This window comes from Aquarana catesbeiana, linkage group LG08 (assembly GCF_042186555.1).
Source record: "Aquarana catesbeiana isolate 2022-GZ linkage group LG08, ASM4218655v1, whole genome shotgun sequence".
NCBI lineage: Eukaryota > Metazoa > Chordata > Amphibia > Anura > Ranidae > Aquarana > Aquarana catesbeiana.
The window spans coordinates 305,719,481-305,735,835 of record NC_133331.1 but is presented as its reverse complement, the minus strand read 5'-3'; the positions used below and the strand labels follow the sequence as shown (position 1 = coordinate 305,735,835).

Genomic DNA, 16,355 nt, shown 5'->3' with positions numbered 1-16,355 from the left:
GGGAAACCTATGTTTGTTTGCTGAACTTGCTTTTAAAAAAAAATGAGCAAACAAAGCCCTTAAAAAGAAGAACCAGCGAGTGGCGGTGTCCTTTAAAGCTCTACATTTGACGCTAGTCCTTTACATGTGGTGGAGAATGCGGGCACAATCTGAGATCCCTACAATCAAGTAAGTTCATCTGTTTTATGAACTGTGTTTTAATGCATGAGACTGCATAATCTGTGTGTGCATGTGAGGAGAACCTGCAAGAGAAAGGTAACTAGCCTTAAAGAGACAGTGTTTCAATTTGTTGCTGAACTGTGCAAAGTTATAGTCCTTTACAATATATATATATAAAATATTGTTACATATCTGAGTGTGGATCCCCACTTAAATCACAGCCCCCCTCAATACATCAGGGTCCCCAGAGAGCCCCCCATTACATCGGGAGAGAAGAGAGGGCTGCGGTTCCCGACAATTACATTGCCCGGCAGATTGGTACAGATGTGGACGCCGGGACAATGATTCAATTGTTGGGAACTGCTGAATATAGATAAGAACTTGTGCCCGATAACATTAACTAGTCATGTTCCTTCCCCCCCCCTGGACCACCAGCTAAGCAGATGGAGCCCGGAGCCAACCCTAGGTAAGAGACTCTGGGCTATGGGACCCAGATTTGGGGCTATAGCCCCCAGTAGCCACCGCCTAGCGCCGCCACTGCCCTTATTCATGTTCAGTGTGTGGGAAATGTTTAATTATGAAAGAACATCTCCTTATACAACAGAAAATTCACAGGTGAGTGCAGGGAAACCTTTTGCTCGGGAAGGAGTGCTTTTTCTTCATTCGTAAAAGAGACCTTGTTAGAACACCAGAGAATTCACACAGATGAGGGTCTTTATTCATGTTCAGAGTGCAGGAACTTGTGAGAAACCAGAAAAAGCACACAGGTGAGCACCCTGACTCATGTTCAGGGTGCGGGAAATGTTTGATTCACAAAGAGGACCTTGTTAGACACCAGAAAATTCATACAGGTGAATACTCTGATGATGGAGCATAACAAGGGAATAAATGTTACCCCACAAGCCTCAGATTCTCCTAGGGAGGGGGTCAGATAGAGACAAGTGGTGTATAATGCTCATCACAGAATATCGGGGGTATAATAAAAAATATTTGACTTTTTAGGGGTGTGGTTTGACAGATATAAACCCCTAAAGTATAAATTAAAGGAACGTGGTTCTCCTATAAAACGGTACTAAGTCCAATATTTACACCTACAGTCCATGAAAACTGCCCACCGGTGGTCAATGAGGAGACGGCACACTTACAGAAAATTACAAAGATTATTGATTTCGTAAACACATTAAGAGGAGTCATCAAGAGAAACTACTGCAAAAAAGATGGAAGAGTTGCCTGAAAATGTAGTTTGGATGGTTGAGGAGATCTGTCGGAGAATGTAGTGTGGATAGTGGAGGAGAGCTGTCGGAGAATGTAGTGTGGATGGTGGGAGGAGAGCTGTCGGAGAATGTAGTGTGGATGGTGGAGGAGAGCTGTCGGAGAATGTAGTGTGGATGGAGGAGGGGATCTGTCGGAGAATGTAGTGTGGATGGTGGAGGAGAGCTGTTGGAGAATGTAGTGTGGATGGTGGAGGAGAGCTGTCGGAGAATGTAGTGTGGATAGTGGAGGAGAGCTGTCGGAGAATGTAGTGTGGATAGTGGAGGAGAGCTGTCGGAAAATGTAGTGTGGATGGTGGAGGAGAGCTGTCGGAGAATGTAGTGTGGATGGTGGAGGAGATCTGTCGGAGAATGTAGTGTGGATGGTGGAGGAGAGCTGTTGGAGAATGTAGTGTGGATGGTGGAGGAGAGCTGTCGGAGAATGTAGTGTGGATAGTGGAGGAGAGCTGTCGGAGAATGTAGTGTGGATAGTGGAGGAGAGCTGTCGGAAAATGTAGTGTGGATGGTGGAGAACTGTCGGAGAATGTAGTGTGGATGGTGGGAGGAGATCTGTCGGGGAATGTAGTGTGGATGGTGGAGGAGAGCTGTCGGAGAATGTAGTGTGGATAGTGGAGGAGAGCTGTCGGAGAATGTAGTGTGGATGGTGGAGGAGATCTGTCGGGGAATGTAGTGTGGATGGTGGGAGAAGAGCTGTCAGAGAATGTAGTGTGGATGGTGGGAGGAGAGATGTCGGAGAATGTAGTGCGGATGGTGGAGGAGATCTGTCGGAGAATGTAGTGTGGATGGTGGAGGAGAGCTGTCAGAGAATGTAGTGTGGATGGTGGAGGAGATCTGTCGGAGAATGTAGTGTAGATGGTGGAGGAGATCTGTCGGAGAATGTAGTGTGGATGGTGGAGGAGATCTGTCGGAGAATGTAGTGTAGATGGTGGAGGAGATCTGTCGGAGAATGTAGTGTGGATGGTGGAGGAGATCTGTCGGAGAATGTAGTGTGGATGGTGGAGGAGAGATGTCGGAGAATGTAGTGCGGATGGTGGAGGAGAGCTGTCGGAGAATGTAGTGCGGATGGTGGAGGAGAGCTGTCGGAGAATGTAGTGTGGATGGTGGGAGGAGATCTGTCGTAGAATGTAGTGTGGATGATGGAGGAGAGCTGTCGGAGAATGTAGTGTGGATGGTGGAGGAGAGCTGTTGGAGAATGTAGTGTGGATGGTGGAGGAGAGCTGTCGGAGAATATAGTGTGGATGGTGGAGGAGATCTGTCGGAGAATGTAGTGTGGATGGTGGGAGAAGAGCTGTCAGAGAATGTAGTGTGGATGGTGGGAGGAGAGATGTCGGAGAATGTAGTGCGGATGGTGGAGGAGAGCTGTCGGAGAATGTAGTGCGGATGGTGGAGGAGATCTGTCGGAGAATGTAGTGTGGATGGTGGAGGAGAGCTGTTGGAGAATGTGTGGATGGTGGGAGGAGAGCTGTCGGAGAATGTAGTGTGGATGGTGGAGGAGATATGTCAGAGAATGTAGTGTGGATGGTGGGAGAAGAGCTGTCAGAGAATGTAGTGTGGATGGTGGGAGGAGAGATGTCGGAGAATGTAGTGCGGATGGTGGAGGAGAGCTGTCGGAGAATGTAGTGTAGATGGTGGAGGAGAACTGTCGGAGAATGTAGTGTGGATGGTGGAGGAGAGATGTCGGAGAATGTAGTGCGGATGGTGGAGGAGAGCTGTCGGAGAATGTAGTGCGGATGGTGGAGGAGATCTGTCGGAGAATGTAGTGCAGATGGTGGAGGAGAGCTGTCGGAGAATGTAGTGTGGATGGTGGAGGAGATCTGTCGGGGAATGTAGTGTGGATGGTGGGAGGAGATCTGTCGGAGAATGTAGTGTGGATGGTGGAGGAGATCTGTCGGAGAATGTAGTGTGGATGGTGGAGGAGAGCTGTCTGAGAATGTAGTATGGATGGTGGAGGAGATCTGTTGGAGAATGTAGTGTGGATGGTGAAGGAGATCTGTCGGAGACTGTAATGTGGATGGTGAAGGAGATCTGTCGGAGACTGTAATGTGGATGGTGGAGGAGATCTGTCTGAGAATGTAGTGTGGATGGTGGAGGAGAGCTGTCGGAGAATGTAGTGTGGATGGTGGAGGAGATCTGTCGGAGAATGTAGTGTGGATGGTGGAGGAGAGCTGTCGGAGAATGTAGTGTGGATGGTGGAGGAGATCTGTCGGAGAATGTAGTGTGGATGGTGGAGGAAAGCTGTGCCATGAAATGCAGCCTTATTTTCCTAGTCAGTATTCGCTCTATAAGACGCCCAGACATTTTCCACCATTTTTGGGGGGAAAAAGTGCGTATTATGGAGTGAAAAATACAGTAATCTATATGTGGATTCATGGATGTAACATAAGAGAGGAATGGACCAGGAGGCAGCGGGGACAATGAAGAAACATAACATAGACTGCAGTATTTATATTCAACACAAGGTGGTGATCTCACTTGGATCACACAGACAGTAAGGGATGTAAGATAAAGACAGGAAGTGATGTCAGGTAAAGACAGGAAGTGATGTAAGGTAAAGACAGGAAGTGATATAGGAGTTTAAATAAGGCATACCCGATTTTATGCAGAGGAGATATTGCTGGAACTATCCGTAGAGGAGGTAATAAGATATTATTTTCTATTTACCCCCGTTATGTCCGTCCTCTTCCTCCATAGTCACTGTGATGTCTTTTATCTCCAGCAGATGCTACTGCAAAAAATATACAGTATATAAACTTAAAATTCTGTATTGTAATATGTGCTTAGATTTAGCCTAAATTTAAAGAGCCATAATCCAGATTTTAATCCAGAGCCTCTGGTTTATAGACCGGATACATTCTAAATATAGAACCATTTATCCAACTGTCCATCCAGAGCCTCTGGTTTATAGACCGGATACATCCTAAATATAGAGCCATTTATCCAACTGTCATAAAGCTGTCTTGGATAGTGCTGACAGGAGAGGTGAGCGGTGCCAGGAATTCTGGGACATTATCTAGTAACAGACAAGGGATGTGTCTGGATGGTGACTGTATCATCGTGTGTGTCAGGTTCCTATAAGGTGTCAGGATGTCACTGTCTATTTCTCCATGGAGGAGTTGGAGTATTTAGAAGGACACAAGGATCTCTACAAGGACGTCATGATGGACAATCAGCCGCCCCTCACATCACCGGGTAAGAGGAGACTTTATTGTAAAGGAGAGAGCAGTACGGAGGGTCCACCTAGATCCCCCATCATCTGATAAAAACATAGAAACAATGTATTCAGTCAGTGTGTGTGTTTCCTACAGATGGATCCAGTAATGGGAACCCACCAGAGAGATGTCCCCGTCCTCTGTATTCCCGGGATTCCACACAGGTAGGTTACACCATCCCTCACCATCATCAGGTAGATGGAACTGAGCATGTAGACCTTAAAAATGTGTTCTAAGCTATGAGAGGACATTCTATATAATCCCTTGGTCTTTTTTTTAATTTTATTTTTATAAATGTATTCTGTCATCTTTGGGGTTTAGGGTGAAGAAGTGAAAGACATCAAAGTTGAGGTTAAAGAGGAAGAAGAAGAGACGTTGATGAGTGGAGATCAGCAGTCTATGGAGGAGGGTTGTCCTCTGTATTCCCAGAATTCTACACAGAAAGATGCCAGCTTTACGGATAATATTCAGGTAGATGGGACTGGGCAAAAAGAACTAAAAAATAATTCTATAAGAGGATATTCTTCTATGTAAACTCTTATTATTGGCAGCAGTGTTTTCAGATGTTATATTTTATCATCTCTGGAATTTAGAATGAAGAACGGAAAGACATCAAAGTTGAGCATAAAGAGGAAGAAGAAGAGAGGTTGGTGAGTGGAGATCAGTAGTCTATGGAGGAGAGAGGTCCTTTATAACTGAGGTTTTTCTTGGGAAATTCCTGGGAATATAAAGAGAGTTATCAGGTAGTTGAGACTGGGGAAAAAAAATTCTATAAAAGGACATTCTTCATTGTAATTTTTTTTGTTCCTATTTATAAATCTTTGGGGTTTAGAATGAAGAACGGAAAGACCTCAAATCTGAGGTTAAAGAGGAAGAAGAAGAGAGGTTGGTGAGTGGAGATCAGCAGTCTATGGAGGACGGGGAGATGATTATGGAAAGTAAACAGGAGGAATCTTCTCTACATATGGACACAAGTAAGTCATAAACAATACATTCAGAAACCGTCCACATTTTAATTCTACTTCTCTAAGTGTAAATCATGTATTTACATTGTTATATGGATTGAAATATATCATAAGTCCATTAAGTTAAAAGTCCTTGCCAGATAAATGTAATTATGTATTTCTCACACAACCAAGTGTTCCCAATATAGTGTACATCATCTCTATTCCTCAATATAACGTCATGTTCCCAACAAATGAGGAGGAGCTACTGTACACCATATAAAAGGTCCATCTCTATTCCTCAATATAACGTCATGTTCCCAACAAATGAGGAGGAGCTACTGTACACCCTATGAAAAGTCCTCCTCTATTCCTCTTTATCGTATACAGTATCTCCTCCTCATTTGTTGGGAACAAGACGTTATATTTTGCGGAATGAAGATGGACCTTTCATATGGTGTACAGCAGGGATATGCAATTAGCAGACCTCCAGCTGTCGCAAAACTACAAGTCCCATCATGCCTCTGCCTCTGGGTATCATGCTTGTGGCTGTCGGAGTCCTGCAATGCCTCATGGTACTTGTAGTTATGCAACAGCTGGAGTCCGCTAATTGCATATCCCTGGTGTACAGTATCTTCTCATCATTTGTTGGGAACATGACATTATATTGAGGAATGGAGATGGACCTTTCATATGGTGTACAGTATCTCCACCTCATTTGTTGAGAACATGACATTATATTGAGGAATGGAGATGGACCTTTCATATGGTGTACAGTATCTCCTCCTCATTTGTTGGGAACATGACATTATATTGAGGAATGGAGATGGACCTTTCATATGGTGTACAGTATCTCCTCCTCATTGGTTGGGAACATGACGTTATATTGAGGAATGGAGATGGACCTTTCATATGGTGTACAGTATCTCCTCCTCATTTGCTGGGAACATGACATTATATTGAGGAATGGAGATGGAGCTTTCAAGCATTTTCAAACTCCGCCCTACATGTTTCGTCCAATAGGACATCCTCAAGGGTTTCTAGCGCAGAATCTTCACCATGTTTTTCCACCTTGTCTTGTAGCCTGCATAAGCGTTTGCAATTGCTTGGGAATCTCATCAAGAGGTCCATTTAAGAGAGCCACTTGTGTTTTTAGGAATGTTGATCATAGTTACTGAGTATATTAAAGCATGTACCCTCACCCAAAAGCACCTGACCATGGGGCAAGTCTGCCATTGATCATTTTTTTCAGTGTATAAAATATTGGGATTTTTTGATATTTCATGATTTCTCTTGCACGGGTCTGGTGGATGTTTGATAGATTCACTTTTTAAAAATGTATGTTTTAGGCTCTGCTGTGCACATTTTATAGTTTACCACCACTGCTGTACACTATATGAATAGTATATCTTTGATATGTTTTAAAGAATAGGTGGAGGAAAGTCCCATTCTTCACCATAACCTTGTCATCAATGCAAAAATACCGTTAGTATGATTTGGGTGTTTTGTATCATTGATCTGGTTTTTATTTGTAGTTCTCTGATAAAATTGCACCAAGTTCAGTGCCAGATCTCTGGGAACGTTTTGAAAGCTACACATAGATCTATGACTTCTGAATACAAGATGTATGAGAACAGATATGACTTATATTAAATATTGCTTTCCAGCAGATGGACGGTGTTTCTGGAATATAAATACATCGGAGGGACATCTTATTATATCTCCAGATTGTAAGGCGGAAGATACTGACATTCCACAATATTCTCCGAAAGTGACTTCTGATTGGTTGGTTAGATCAATGGGTCCTTCAAATCCTGAGGAACCTTCTGATAAATCCCATACTATGACTTCAGATGTCCATCCAAGATCAATAGGTCCTTCAAATCCTGAGGAACCTCCTGATAAATTCCATACTATGACTTCAGATGTCCATCTAAGGTCAATGGATCCTTCAAATCCTGAGGAACCTTCTGATAAATCCCATACTATGACTTCAGATGTCCATCTAAGATCAATGGGTCCTTCAAATCCTGAGGAACCTTCTGATAAATCCCATACTATGACTTCAGATGTCCATCTAAGATCAATGGGTCCTTCTAATCCTGAGGAACCTTCTGAGAAATCCCATACTATGACTCCAGATGTCCATCTAAGATCAATGGGTCCTTCAAATCCTGAGGAACCTTCTGATAAATCCCATACTATGACTTCAGATGTCCATCTAAGATCAATGGGTCCTTCTAATCCTGAGGAACCTTCTGAGAAATCCCATACTATGACTCCAGATGTCCATCTAAGATCAATGGGTCCTTCAAATCCTGAGGAAACTTCTGATAAATCCCATACTATGACTTCAGATGTCCATCTAAGATCAATGGGTCCTTCTAATCCTGAGGAACCTTCTGAGAAATCCCATAATATGACTTCAGATGTCCTTCCAAGTTCTCACAGTGTTGACAGATCCCCAGATCCATCTAATCCCCAGAAATCTTCTTTAAGCCATAAGAGGGATCACACAGGAGAGCGTTCATTGTCATGTTCAGAGTGCGGGAAATCTTTCACTGAAAACAAAGAGCTTTTGAGACATCAGACAATTCACTCAGGTGAACGTCCTTTCCATTGTTCAGAGTGTGGCAAATGTTTCCTTAGAAAAGGACACCTTATTGAACACCAGAGAAGTCACACGGGTGAGCGTCCTTTCCCTTGTTCCGAGTGTGGGAAATCTTTCATTACAAAAAGATCACTTTTTAAACACCAGAAACTTCATATGGGTGAGTGTCCTTATTCATGTTCAGAGTGCGGGAAATCTTTCAGCCGGAAAGAACACCTTGTTAGACACCAGAAACTACACAGGGTTGAGCATCTTCATGCATGTTCAGAGTGCGGAAATTGTTTCAGTGAGAAAGAACAACTCATTGTACACCAGAGAATTCACACAGGTGAGCGTCCTTATTCATGTTCAGAGTGCGGGAAGTCTTTCCACGAAAGGATCGCCCTACGTAGACATCAGAGAATCCACACGGGTGTGCGTCCTCATTTATGTTCAGAGTGCGGGAAATGTTTCAATCGCAAAAAAGATCTTATGGTACACCAGAGAAGTCACACCGGTGAGCGTCCTTTCCCTTGTTTAGAGTGCGGGAAATGTTTCTCTAAAAAGGTACACCTTACTGTACACCAGAGAATTCACACGGGTGAGCGTCCTTTCCCTTGTTCAGAGTGCGGGAAATCTTTCATCACAACGGGATCACTTTCTAAACACCAGCGAGTTCACACGGGAGAGTGTCCTTATTCATGTTCAGAGTGCGGGAAATCTTTCTCTCGGAAGAAAGACTGTGAAGAACACCAGAGAATTCACACAGGTGAGCGCCCTTATTCGTGTTCTGAGTGCGGGAAATCTTTCATCACAAAAAGAGCACTTTTTAAACACCAAAAACTTCACACAGGTGAGCGTCCTTATTCGTGCTCAGAGTGTGGGAAATCTTTCACTCGTAAACCACACCTTGTAAGACATCAGAGAGTCCACACGGGTGTGCATCTTTTTGCATGTTCAGAGTGCGGGAAATGTTTTGATGAGAGAGGACAACTTAATGTACACCAGAGAAATCACACAGGTGAGCGTCCGTTTTCATGTTCAGAGTGCGGGAAAAGTTTCATTCAGAAATCCACCCTAGTTTCCCATCAGAAAAGTCACAGGGATATACGTCCTCATTCATGTTCAGAGTGCGGGAAATCTTTCAAAGGAAAGAGAGAACTTTGTAGACATCAGAGAATTCACACAGGCGAGCGTCCTTATTCATGTTCAGAGTGCGGGAAAACGTTCACTCAGAAAAGAGACCTTGATCAACACCAGAGAGCCCACACAGGAGAGCGCCCTCATCCATGTTCAGAGTGCGGGAAATCTTTCACCACAAAAGATTCGCTTTTTAAACACCAAAGGCTTCACACGGGCGAGCGTCCGTATTCGTGTTCAGAGTGCGGGAAATCTTTCACTCGGAAAGGACACCTTGTTAAACACCAGAGAGTTCACGTAGGTGAGGGTCTTTATTCATGTTCAGAGTGCGGGAAAGCTTTCACTCAGAAACGAGACCTTGATCAACACCAGAGAGCTCACACGGGAGAGCGCCCTTATTTATGTTCAGAGTGCGGGAAATCTCTCACCACAAAAGATTCACTTTTTAAACACCAAAGGCTTCACACGGGTGAGCGTCCGTTTTCGTGTTTAGAGTGCGGGAAATCTTTCACTCGGAAAGCACACCTCGTTAGACACCAGAGAGTTCACACGGGTGAACGTCCGTATTCATCTTCACAGTGAGGGAAACCTTTCAATGAAAAGAGAGACCTTGGTAGATGTCAGAGAATTCACACTGGTGAGCGTCCTCATTTATGTTCAGCGTGTGGGAAATGTTTTAATCGTAAAATAAACAAATTGTTGAACACCAGAAAAACTGGTACAGATGTGGACGTCGGGACAATGATTAAATTGTTGGGAACTGCTGAATATAGATAAGAACTTGTGCCTGATAACATTAACTAGTCATGTCCCCCCCCCCCCCCAGCTGAGCAGATGGAGCCCGGAGCCAACCCTAGGTAAGAGACTCGGGGCTACAGCCCCCAGTAGCCACCCCCTAGCGACGCCACTGCCCTTGTTCATGTTCAATGTGTGTGAAATGTTTAAGAAAGAACATCTCCTTATACAACAGAAAATTCACACAGGTGAGTGCGGGGAAACCTTTCGCTCAGGAAGGAGTGCTTTTTGAATATCCGATAATTCACACGGTTGAGCGTCCTTATCCATGTTTACAGTGCGGGAAATCCTTCATTCTTAAAAGAGACCTTGTTAGAACACCAGAGAATTCACACAGATGAGGTTCAGAGTGTGGGAAATCTTTCACTTAGAAAAAAAGGAACTTGTGAGAAACCAGAAAAAGCACACAGGTGAGGACCCTGACTCATGTTCAGGGTGCGGGAAATGTTTGATTCACAGAGGACCTTGTTAGACACCAGAAAATTCATACAGGTGAGGACACTGATGATGGGGCATAACAAGGGAATAAATGTGACCCCCACGAGCCTCAGATTCTCCTAGGGAGGGGGTCAGATAGAGACAAGTGGTGTACAAAGCACATCGGGGGTATAGTAAAAATGTTTTAGTTTTTAGGGGTGTGGTTTGACAGATATAAACCCATAAAGAATAAATTAAAGGAACGTGGTTCTCCAATAAAACGGTATTGAGTAAGTCCAATATTTACACCGACAGTCCATGAAAACTGCCCACCGGTGGTCAATGGGGAGACATCACACTTACAGAAAATTACAAAGGTTATTGGTTTCGTAAACACATTAAGAGGAGCCGGCAAGAGAAACTACTGAAAAAAAGATGGAAGAGTTGCCTGAAAATATAGTGTGTATGGTGGGAGGAGATCTGTCGGAGAATGTAGTGTGGATGGTGGAGGAGATCTGTCGGAGAATGTAGTGTGGATGGTGGAGGAGATCTGTCAGGAGAATGTAGTGTGGATGGTGGAGGAGAACTGTCGGAGAATGTAGTGTGAATGGTGGAGGAGATCTGTCAGAGAATGTATGGTGGAGGAGATCTGTCGGAGAATGTAGTGTGGATGGTGGAGGAGAGCTGTTGGAGAATGTAGTGTGGATGGTGGGGGAGATCTGTCAGAGAATGTATTGTGGATGGTGGAGGAGATCTGTTGGAGTATGTAGTGTGGATGGTGGAGGAGAGCTGTCGGAGAATGTAGTGTGGATGGTGGGAGGAGATCTGTCGGAGAATGTAGTGTGGATGGTGGAGGAGAACTGTCGGAGAATGTAGTGTGGATGGTGGAGGAGAGCTGTCGGAGAATGTAGTGTGGATGGTGGAGGAGAGCTGTCGGAGAATGTAGTGTGGATGGTGGAGGAGAGCTGTTGGAGAATGTAGTGTGGATGGTGGAGGAGAGCTATCAGGGAATGTAGTGTGGATGGTGGGAGGAGAGCTGTCGGAGAATGTAGTGTGGATGGTGGAGGAGATCTGTCGGAGAATGTAGTGTGGATGGTGGAGGAGAGCTGTTGGAGAATGTAGTGTGGATGGTGGAGGAGAGCTGTCAGGGAATGTAGTGTGGATGGTGGGAGGAGAGCTGTCGGAGAATGTAGTGTGGATGGTGGGAGGAGATCTGTCGGAGAATGTAGCGTGGATGGTGGAGGAGAACTGTCGGAGAATGTAGTGTGGATGGTGGAGGAGAGCTGTCGGAGAATGTAGTGTGGATGGTGGAGGAGAGCTGTCGGAGAATGTAGTGTGAATGGTGGAGGAGAACTGTCGGAGAATGTAGTGTGGATGGTGGAGGAGAACTGTCGGAGAATGTAGTGTGGATGGTGGAGGAGAGCTGTCGGAGAATGTAGTGTGAATGGTGGGGGAGATCTGTCAGAGAATGTATTGTGGATGGTGGAGGAGATCTGTCGGAGAATGTAGTGTGGATGGTGGAGGAGAGCTGTCGGAGAATGTAGTGTGGATGGTGGGGGAGATCTGTCAGAGAATGTATTGTGGATGGTGGAGGAGATCTGTCGGAGAATGTAGTGTGGATGGTGGAGGAGAGCTGTTGGAGAATGTAGTGTGGATGGTGGAGGAGAGCTGTCAGGGAATGTAGTGTGGATGGTGGGAGGAGAGCTGTCGGAGAATGTAGTGTGGATGGTGGGAGGAGATCTGTCGGAGAATGTAGCGTGGATGGTGGAGGAGAACTGTCGGAGAATGTAGTGTGGATGGTGGAGGAGAGCTGTCGGAGAATGTAGTGTGGATGGTGGAGGAGAGCTGTCGGAGAATGTAGTGTGGATGGTGGAGGAGAACTGTCGGAGAATGTAGTGTGGATGGTGGAGGAGAGCTGTCGGAGAATGTAGTGTGGATGGTGGGGGAGATCTGTCAGAGAATGTATTGAGGATGGTGGAGGAGATCTGTCGGAGAATGTAGTGTGGATGGTGGAGGAGAGCTGTTGGAGAATGTAGTGTGGATGGTGGAGGAGAGCTGTCAGGGAATGTAGTGTGGATGGTGGGAGGAGAGCTGTCGGAGAATGTAGTGTGGATGGTGGAGGAGATCTGTCAGAGAATGTAGTGTGGATGGTGGAGGAGATCTGTCGGAGAATGTAGTGTGGATGGTGGAGGAGAGCTGTCGGAGAATGTAGTGTGGATGGTGGAGGAGATCTGTCGGAGAATGTAGTGTGGATGGTGGAGGAGATCTGTCGGAGAATGCAGTGTGGATGATGGAGGAGAGCTGTCGGAGAATGTAGTGTGGATGGTGGAGGAGAGCTGTCGGAGAATGTAGTGTGGATGGTGGAGGAGATCTGTCGGAGAATGTAGTGTGGATGGTGGAGGAGAGCTGTCGGAGAATGTAGTGTGGATGGTGGAGGAGAGCTGTCGGAGAATGTAGTGTGGATGGTGGAGGAGATCTGTCGGAGAATGTAGTGTGGATGGTGGAGGAGATCTGTCGGAGAATGTAGTGTGGATGGTGGAGGAGAGCTGTCGGAGAATGTAGTGTGGATGGTGGAGGAGAGCTGTCGGAGAATGTAGTGTGGATGATGGAGGAGAGCTGTCAGGGAATGTAGTGTGGATGGTGGGAGGAGAGCTGTCGGAGAATGTAGTGTGGATGGTGGAGGAGATCTGTCGGAGAATGTAGTGTGGATGGTGGAGGAGATCTGTCGGAGAATGTAGTGTGGATGGTGGAGGAGATCTGTCGGAGAATGTAGTGTGGATGGTGGAGGAGAGCTGTCGGAGAATGTAGTGTGGATGGTGGAGGAGATCTGTCGGAGAATGTAGTGTGGATGGTGGAGGAGATCTGTCGGAGAATGTAGTGTGGATGGTGGAGGAGATCTGTCGGAGAATGTAGTGTGGATGGTGGAGGAGAGCTGTCGGAGAATGTAGTGTGGATGGTGGAGGAGATCTGTCGGAGAATGTAGTGTGGATGGTGGAGGAGATCTGTCGGAGAATGCAGTGTGGATGATGGAGGAGAGCTGTCGGAGAATGTAGTGTGGATGGTGGAGGAGAGCTGTCGGAGAATGTAGTGTGGATGGTGGAGGAGATCTGTCGGAGAATGTAGTGTGGATGGTGGAGGAGAGCTGTCGGAGAATGTAGTGTGGATGGTGGAGGAGAGCTGTCGGAGAATGTAGTGTGGATGGTGGAGGAGATCTGTCGGAGAATGTAGTGTGGATGGTGGAGGAGAGCTGTCGGAGAATGTAGTGTGGATGGTGGAGGAGAGCTGTCGGAGAATGTAGTGTGGATGGTGGGAGGAGATCTGTCGGAGAATGTAGTGTGGATGGTGGAGGAGATCTGTCGGAGAATGTAGTGTGGATGGTGGAGGAGATCTGTCGGAGAATGTAGTGTGGATGGTGGAGGAGAGCTGTCGGAGAATGTAGTGTGGATGGTGGAGGAGATCTGTCGGAGAATGTAGTGTGGATGGTGGAGGAGAGCTGTCGGAGAATGTAGTGAGGATGGTGGAGGAGAGCTGTCGGAGAATGTAGTGTGGATGGTGGGAGGAGATCTGTCGGAGAATGTAGTGTGGATGGTGGGGGAGAGCTGTCGGAGAATGTAGTGTGGATGGTGGAGGAGAGCTGTCGGAGAATGTAGTGTGGATGGTGGAGGAGATCTGTCATAGAATGTAGTGTGGATGGTGGAGGAGAGCTGTCGGAGAATGTAGTGTGGATGGTGGAGGAGATCTGTCAGAGAATGTAGTGTGGATGGTGGGAGGAGAGTTGTCGGAGAATGTAGTGTGGATGGTGGGAGGAGAGCTGTCGGAGAATGTAGTGTGGATGGTGGAGGAGATCTGTCGGAGAAGGTAGTGTGGATGGTTTAGGAGAGTTGTCGGAGAATGTAGTGTGGATGGTGGGAGGAGATCTGTCAGAGAATGTAGTGTGGATGGTGGAGGAGAGCTGTCGGAGAATGTAGTGTGGATGGTGGAGGAGATCTGTCGGAGAATGTAGTGTGGATGGTTCAGGAGAGCTGTCGGAGAATGTAGTGTGGATGGTGGGAGGAGATCTGTCAGAGAATGTAGTGTGGATGGTGGAGGAGAGCTGTCGGAGAATGTAGTGTGGATGGTGGAGGAGATCTGTCAGAGAATGTAGTGTGGATGGTGGGAGGAGAGTTGTCGGAGAATGTAGTGTGGATGGAGGAGGAGATCTGTTGGAGAATGTAGTGTGGATGGTGGAGGAGAGCTGTCGGAGAATGTAGTGTGGATGGTGGAGGAGATCTGTCAGAGAATGTAGTGTGGATGGTGGAGGAGATCTGTTGGAGAATGTAGTGTGGATGGTGGGAGGAGATCTGTTGGAGAATGTAGTGTGGATGGAGGAGGAGATCTGTTGGAGAATGTAGTGTGGATGGAGGAGGAGACCTGTTGGAGAATGTAGTGTGGATGGTGGAGGAGATCTGTTGGAGAATGTAGTGTGGATGGTGGAGGAGATCTGTCTGAGAATGTAGTGTGGATGGAGGAGAAGATCTGTTGGAGAATGTAGTGTGGATGGTGGAGGAGATCTGTCGGAGAATGTAGTGAGGATGGTGGAGGAGATCTGTCTGAGAATGTAGTGTGGATGGAGGAGGAGATCTGTTGGAGAATGTAGTGTGGATGGTGGGGGAGAGCTGTCGGAGAATGTAGTGTGGATGGTGGAGGAGAGCTGTCGGAGAATGTAGTGTGGATGGTGGAGGAGATCTGTCATAGAATGTAGTGTGGATGGTGGAGGAGAGCTTTCGGAGAATGTAGTGTGGATGGTGGAGGAGATCTGTCAGAGAATGTAGTGTGGATGGTGGGAGGAGAGTTGTCGGAGAATGTAGTGTGGATGGGGGGAGGAGAGCTGTCGGAGAATGTAGTGTGGATGGTGGAGGAGATCTGTCGGAGAATGTAGTGTGGATGGTTTAGGAGATCTGTCAGAGAATGTAGTGTGGATGGTGGAGGAGAGCTGTCGGAGAATGTAGTGTGGATGGTGGAGGAGATCTGTCGGAGAATGTAGTGTGGATGGTTTAGGAGAGCTGTCGGAGAATGTAGTGTGGATGGTGGGAGGAGATCTTTAGAGAATGTAGTGTGGATGGTGGAGGAGAGCTGTCGGAGAATGTAGTGTGGATGGTGGAGGAGATCTGTCGGAGAATGTAGTGTGGATGGTTTAGGAGAGCTGTCGGAGAATGTAGTGTGGATGGTGGGAGGAGATCTGTCAGAGAATGTAGTGTGGATGGTGGAGGAGAACTGTCGGAGAATGTAGTGGGGATGGTGGAGGAGATCTGTCAGAGAATGTAGTGTGGATGGTGGGAGGAGAGTTGTCGGAGAATGTAGTGTGGATGGAGGAGGAGATCTGTTGGAGAATGTAGTGTGGATGGTGGAGGAGAGCTGTCGGAGAATGTAGTGTGGATGGTGGAGGAGATCTGTCGGAGAATGTAGTGTGGATGGTGGAGGAGATCTGTTGGAGAATGTAGTGTGGATGTGTGAAGGAATGTGATGTAGATAATAATAATAGTAATCTGAAAATGTCTATTTTCTTATGTGCATACATATTTTTCTCCTTACTCATTATATAAGTATACAGATTAGCTCTGTTCCTATATTTTCTCAAGATGGCGGGTACCCCCTACATCCCACACATCAGAAGAACGCGGAACTGGAGATAAAACCAAAGACAGGCAAACCTCGTTATGAAAATTCTCCATCTTCTTTACTATCTTAACCAATGAGATGTACCTATTAGACTAACATAGCAATGACGTATTTGTGTGTATAAAACATTAACCCTGCCTTGAATAAATCAGAAGTGTAACAGTAACGATGC

General features: G+C 46.2%; 1 protein-coding gene across 1 annotated transcript in view; it reads left to right on the top strand.

The window, feature by feature from the left end:
* The first annotated feature begins 1,314 nt into the window (after positions 1 to 1,314).
* The window catches only part of LOC141105182 (uncharacterized), a 50,349-nt gene continuing 35,308 nt past the window's right edge, over positions 1,315 to 16,355 (top strand). The window contains 7 exon segments of the mRNA XM_073595073.1: positions 1,315 to 4,065; positions 4,496 to 4,619; positions 4,736 to 4,803; positions 4,961 to 5,110; positions 5,233 to 5,289; positions 5,472 to 5,613; positions 7,251 to 9,856. Coding sequence (XP_073451174.1) covers positions 4,535 to 4,619; positions 4,736 to 4,803; positions 4,961 to 5,110; positions 5,233 to 5,289; positions 5,472 to 5,613; positions 7,251 to 9,856 — 3,108 coding nt within the window. The 5' untranslated portion in view covers positions 1,315 to 4,065; positions 4,496 to 4,534.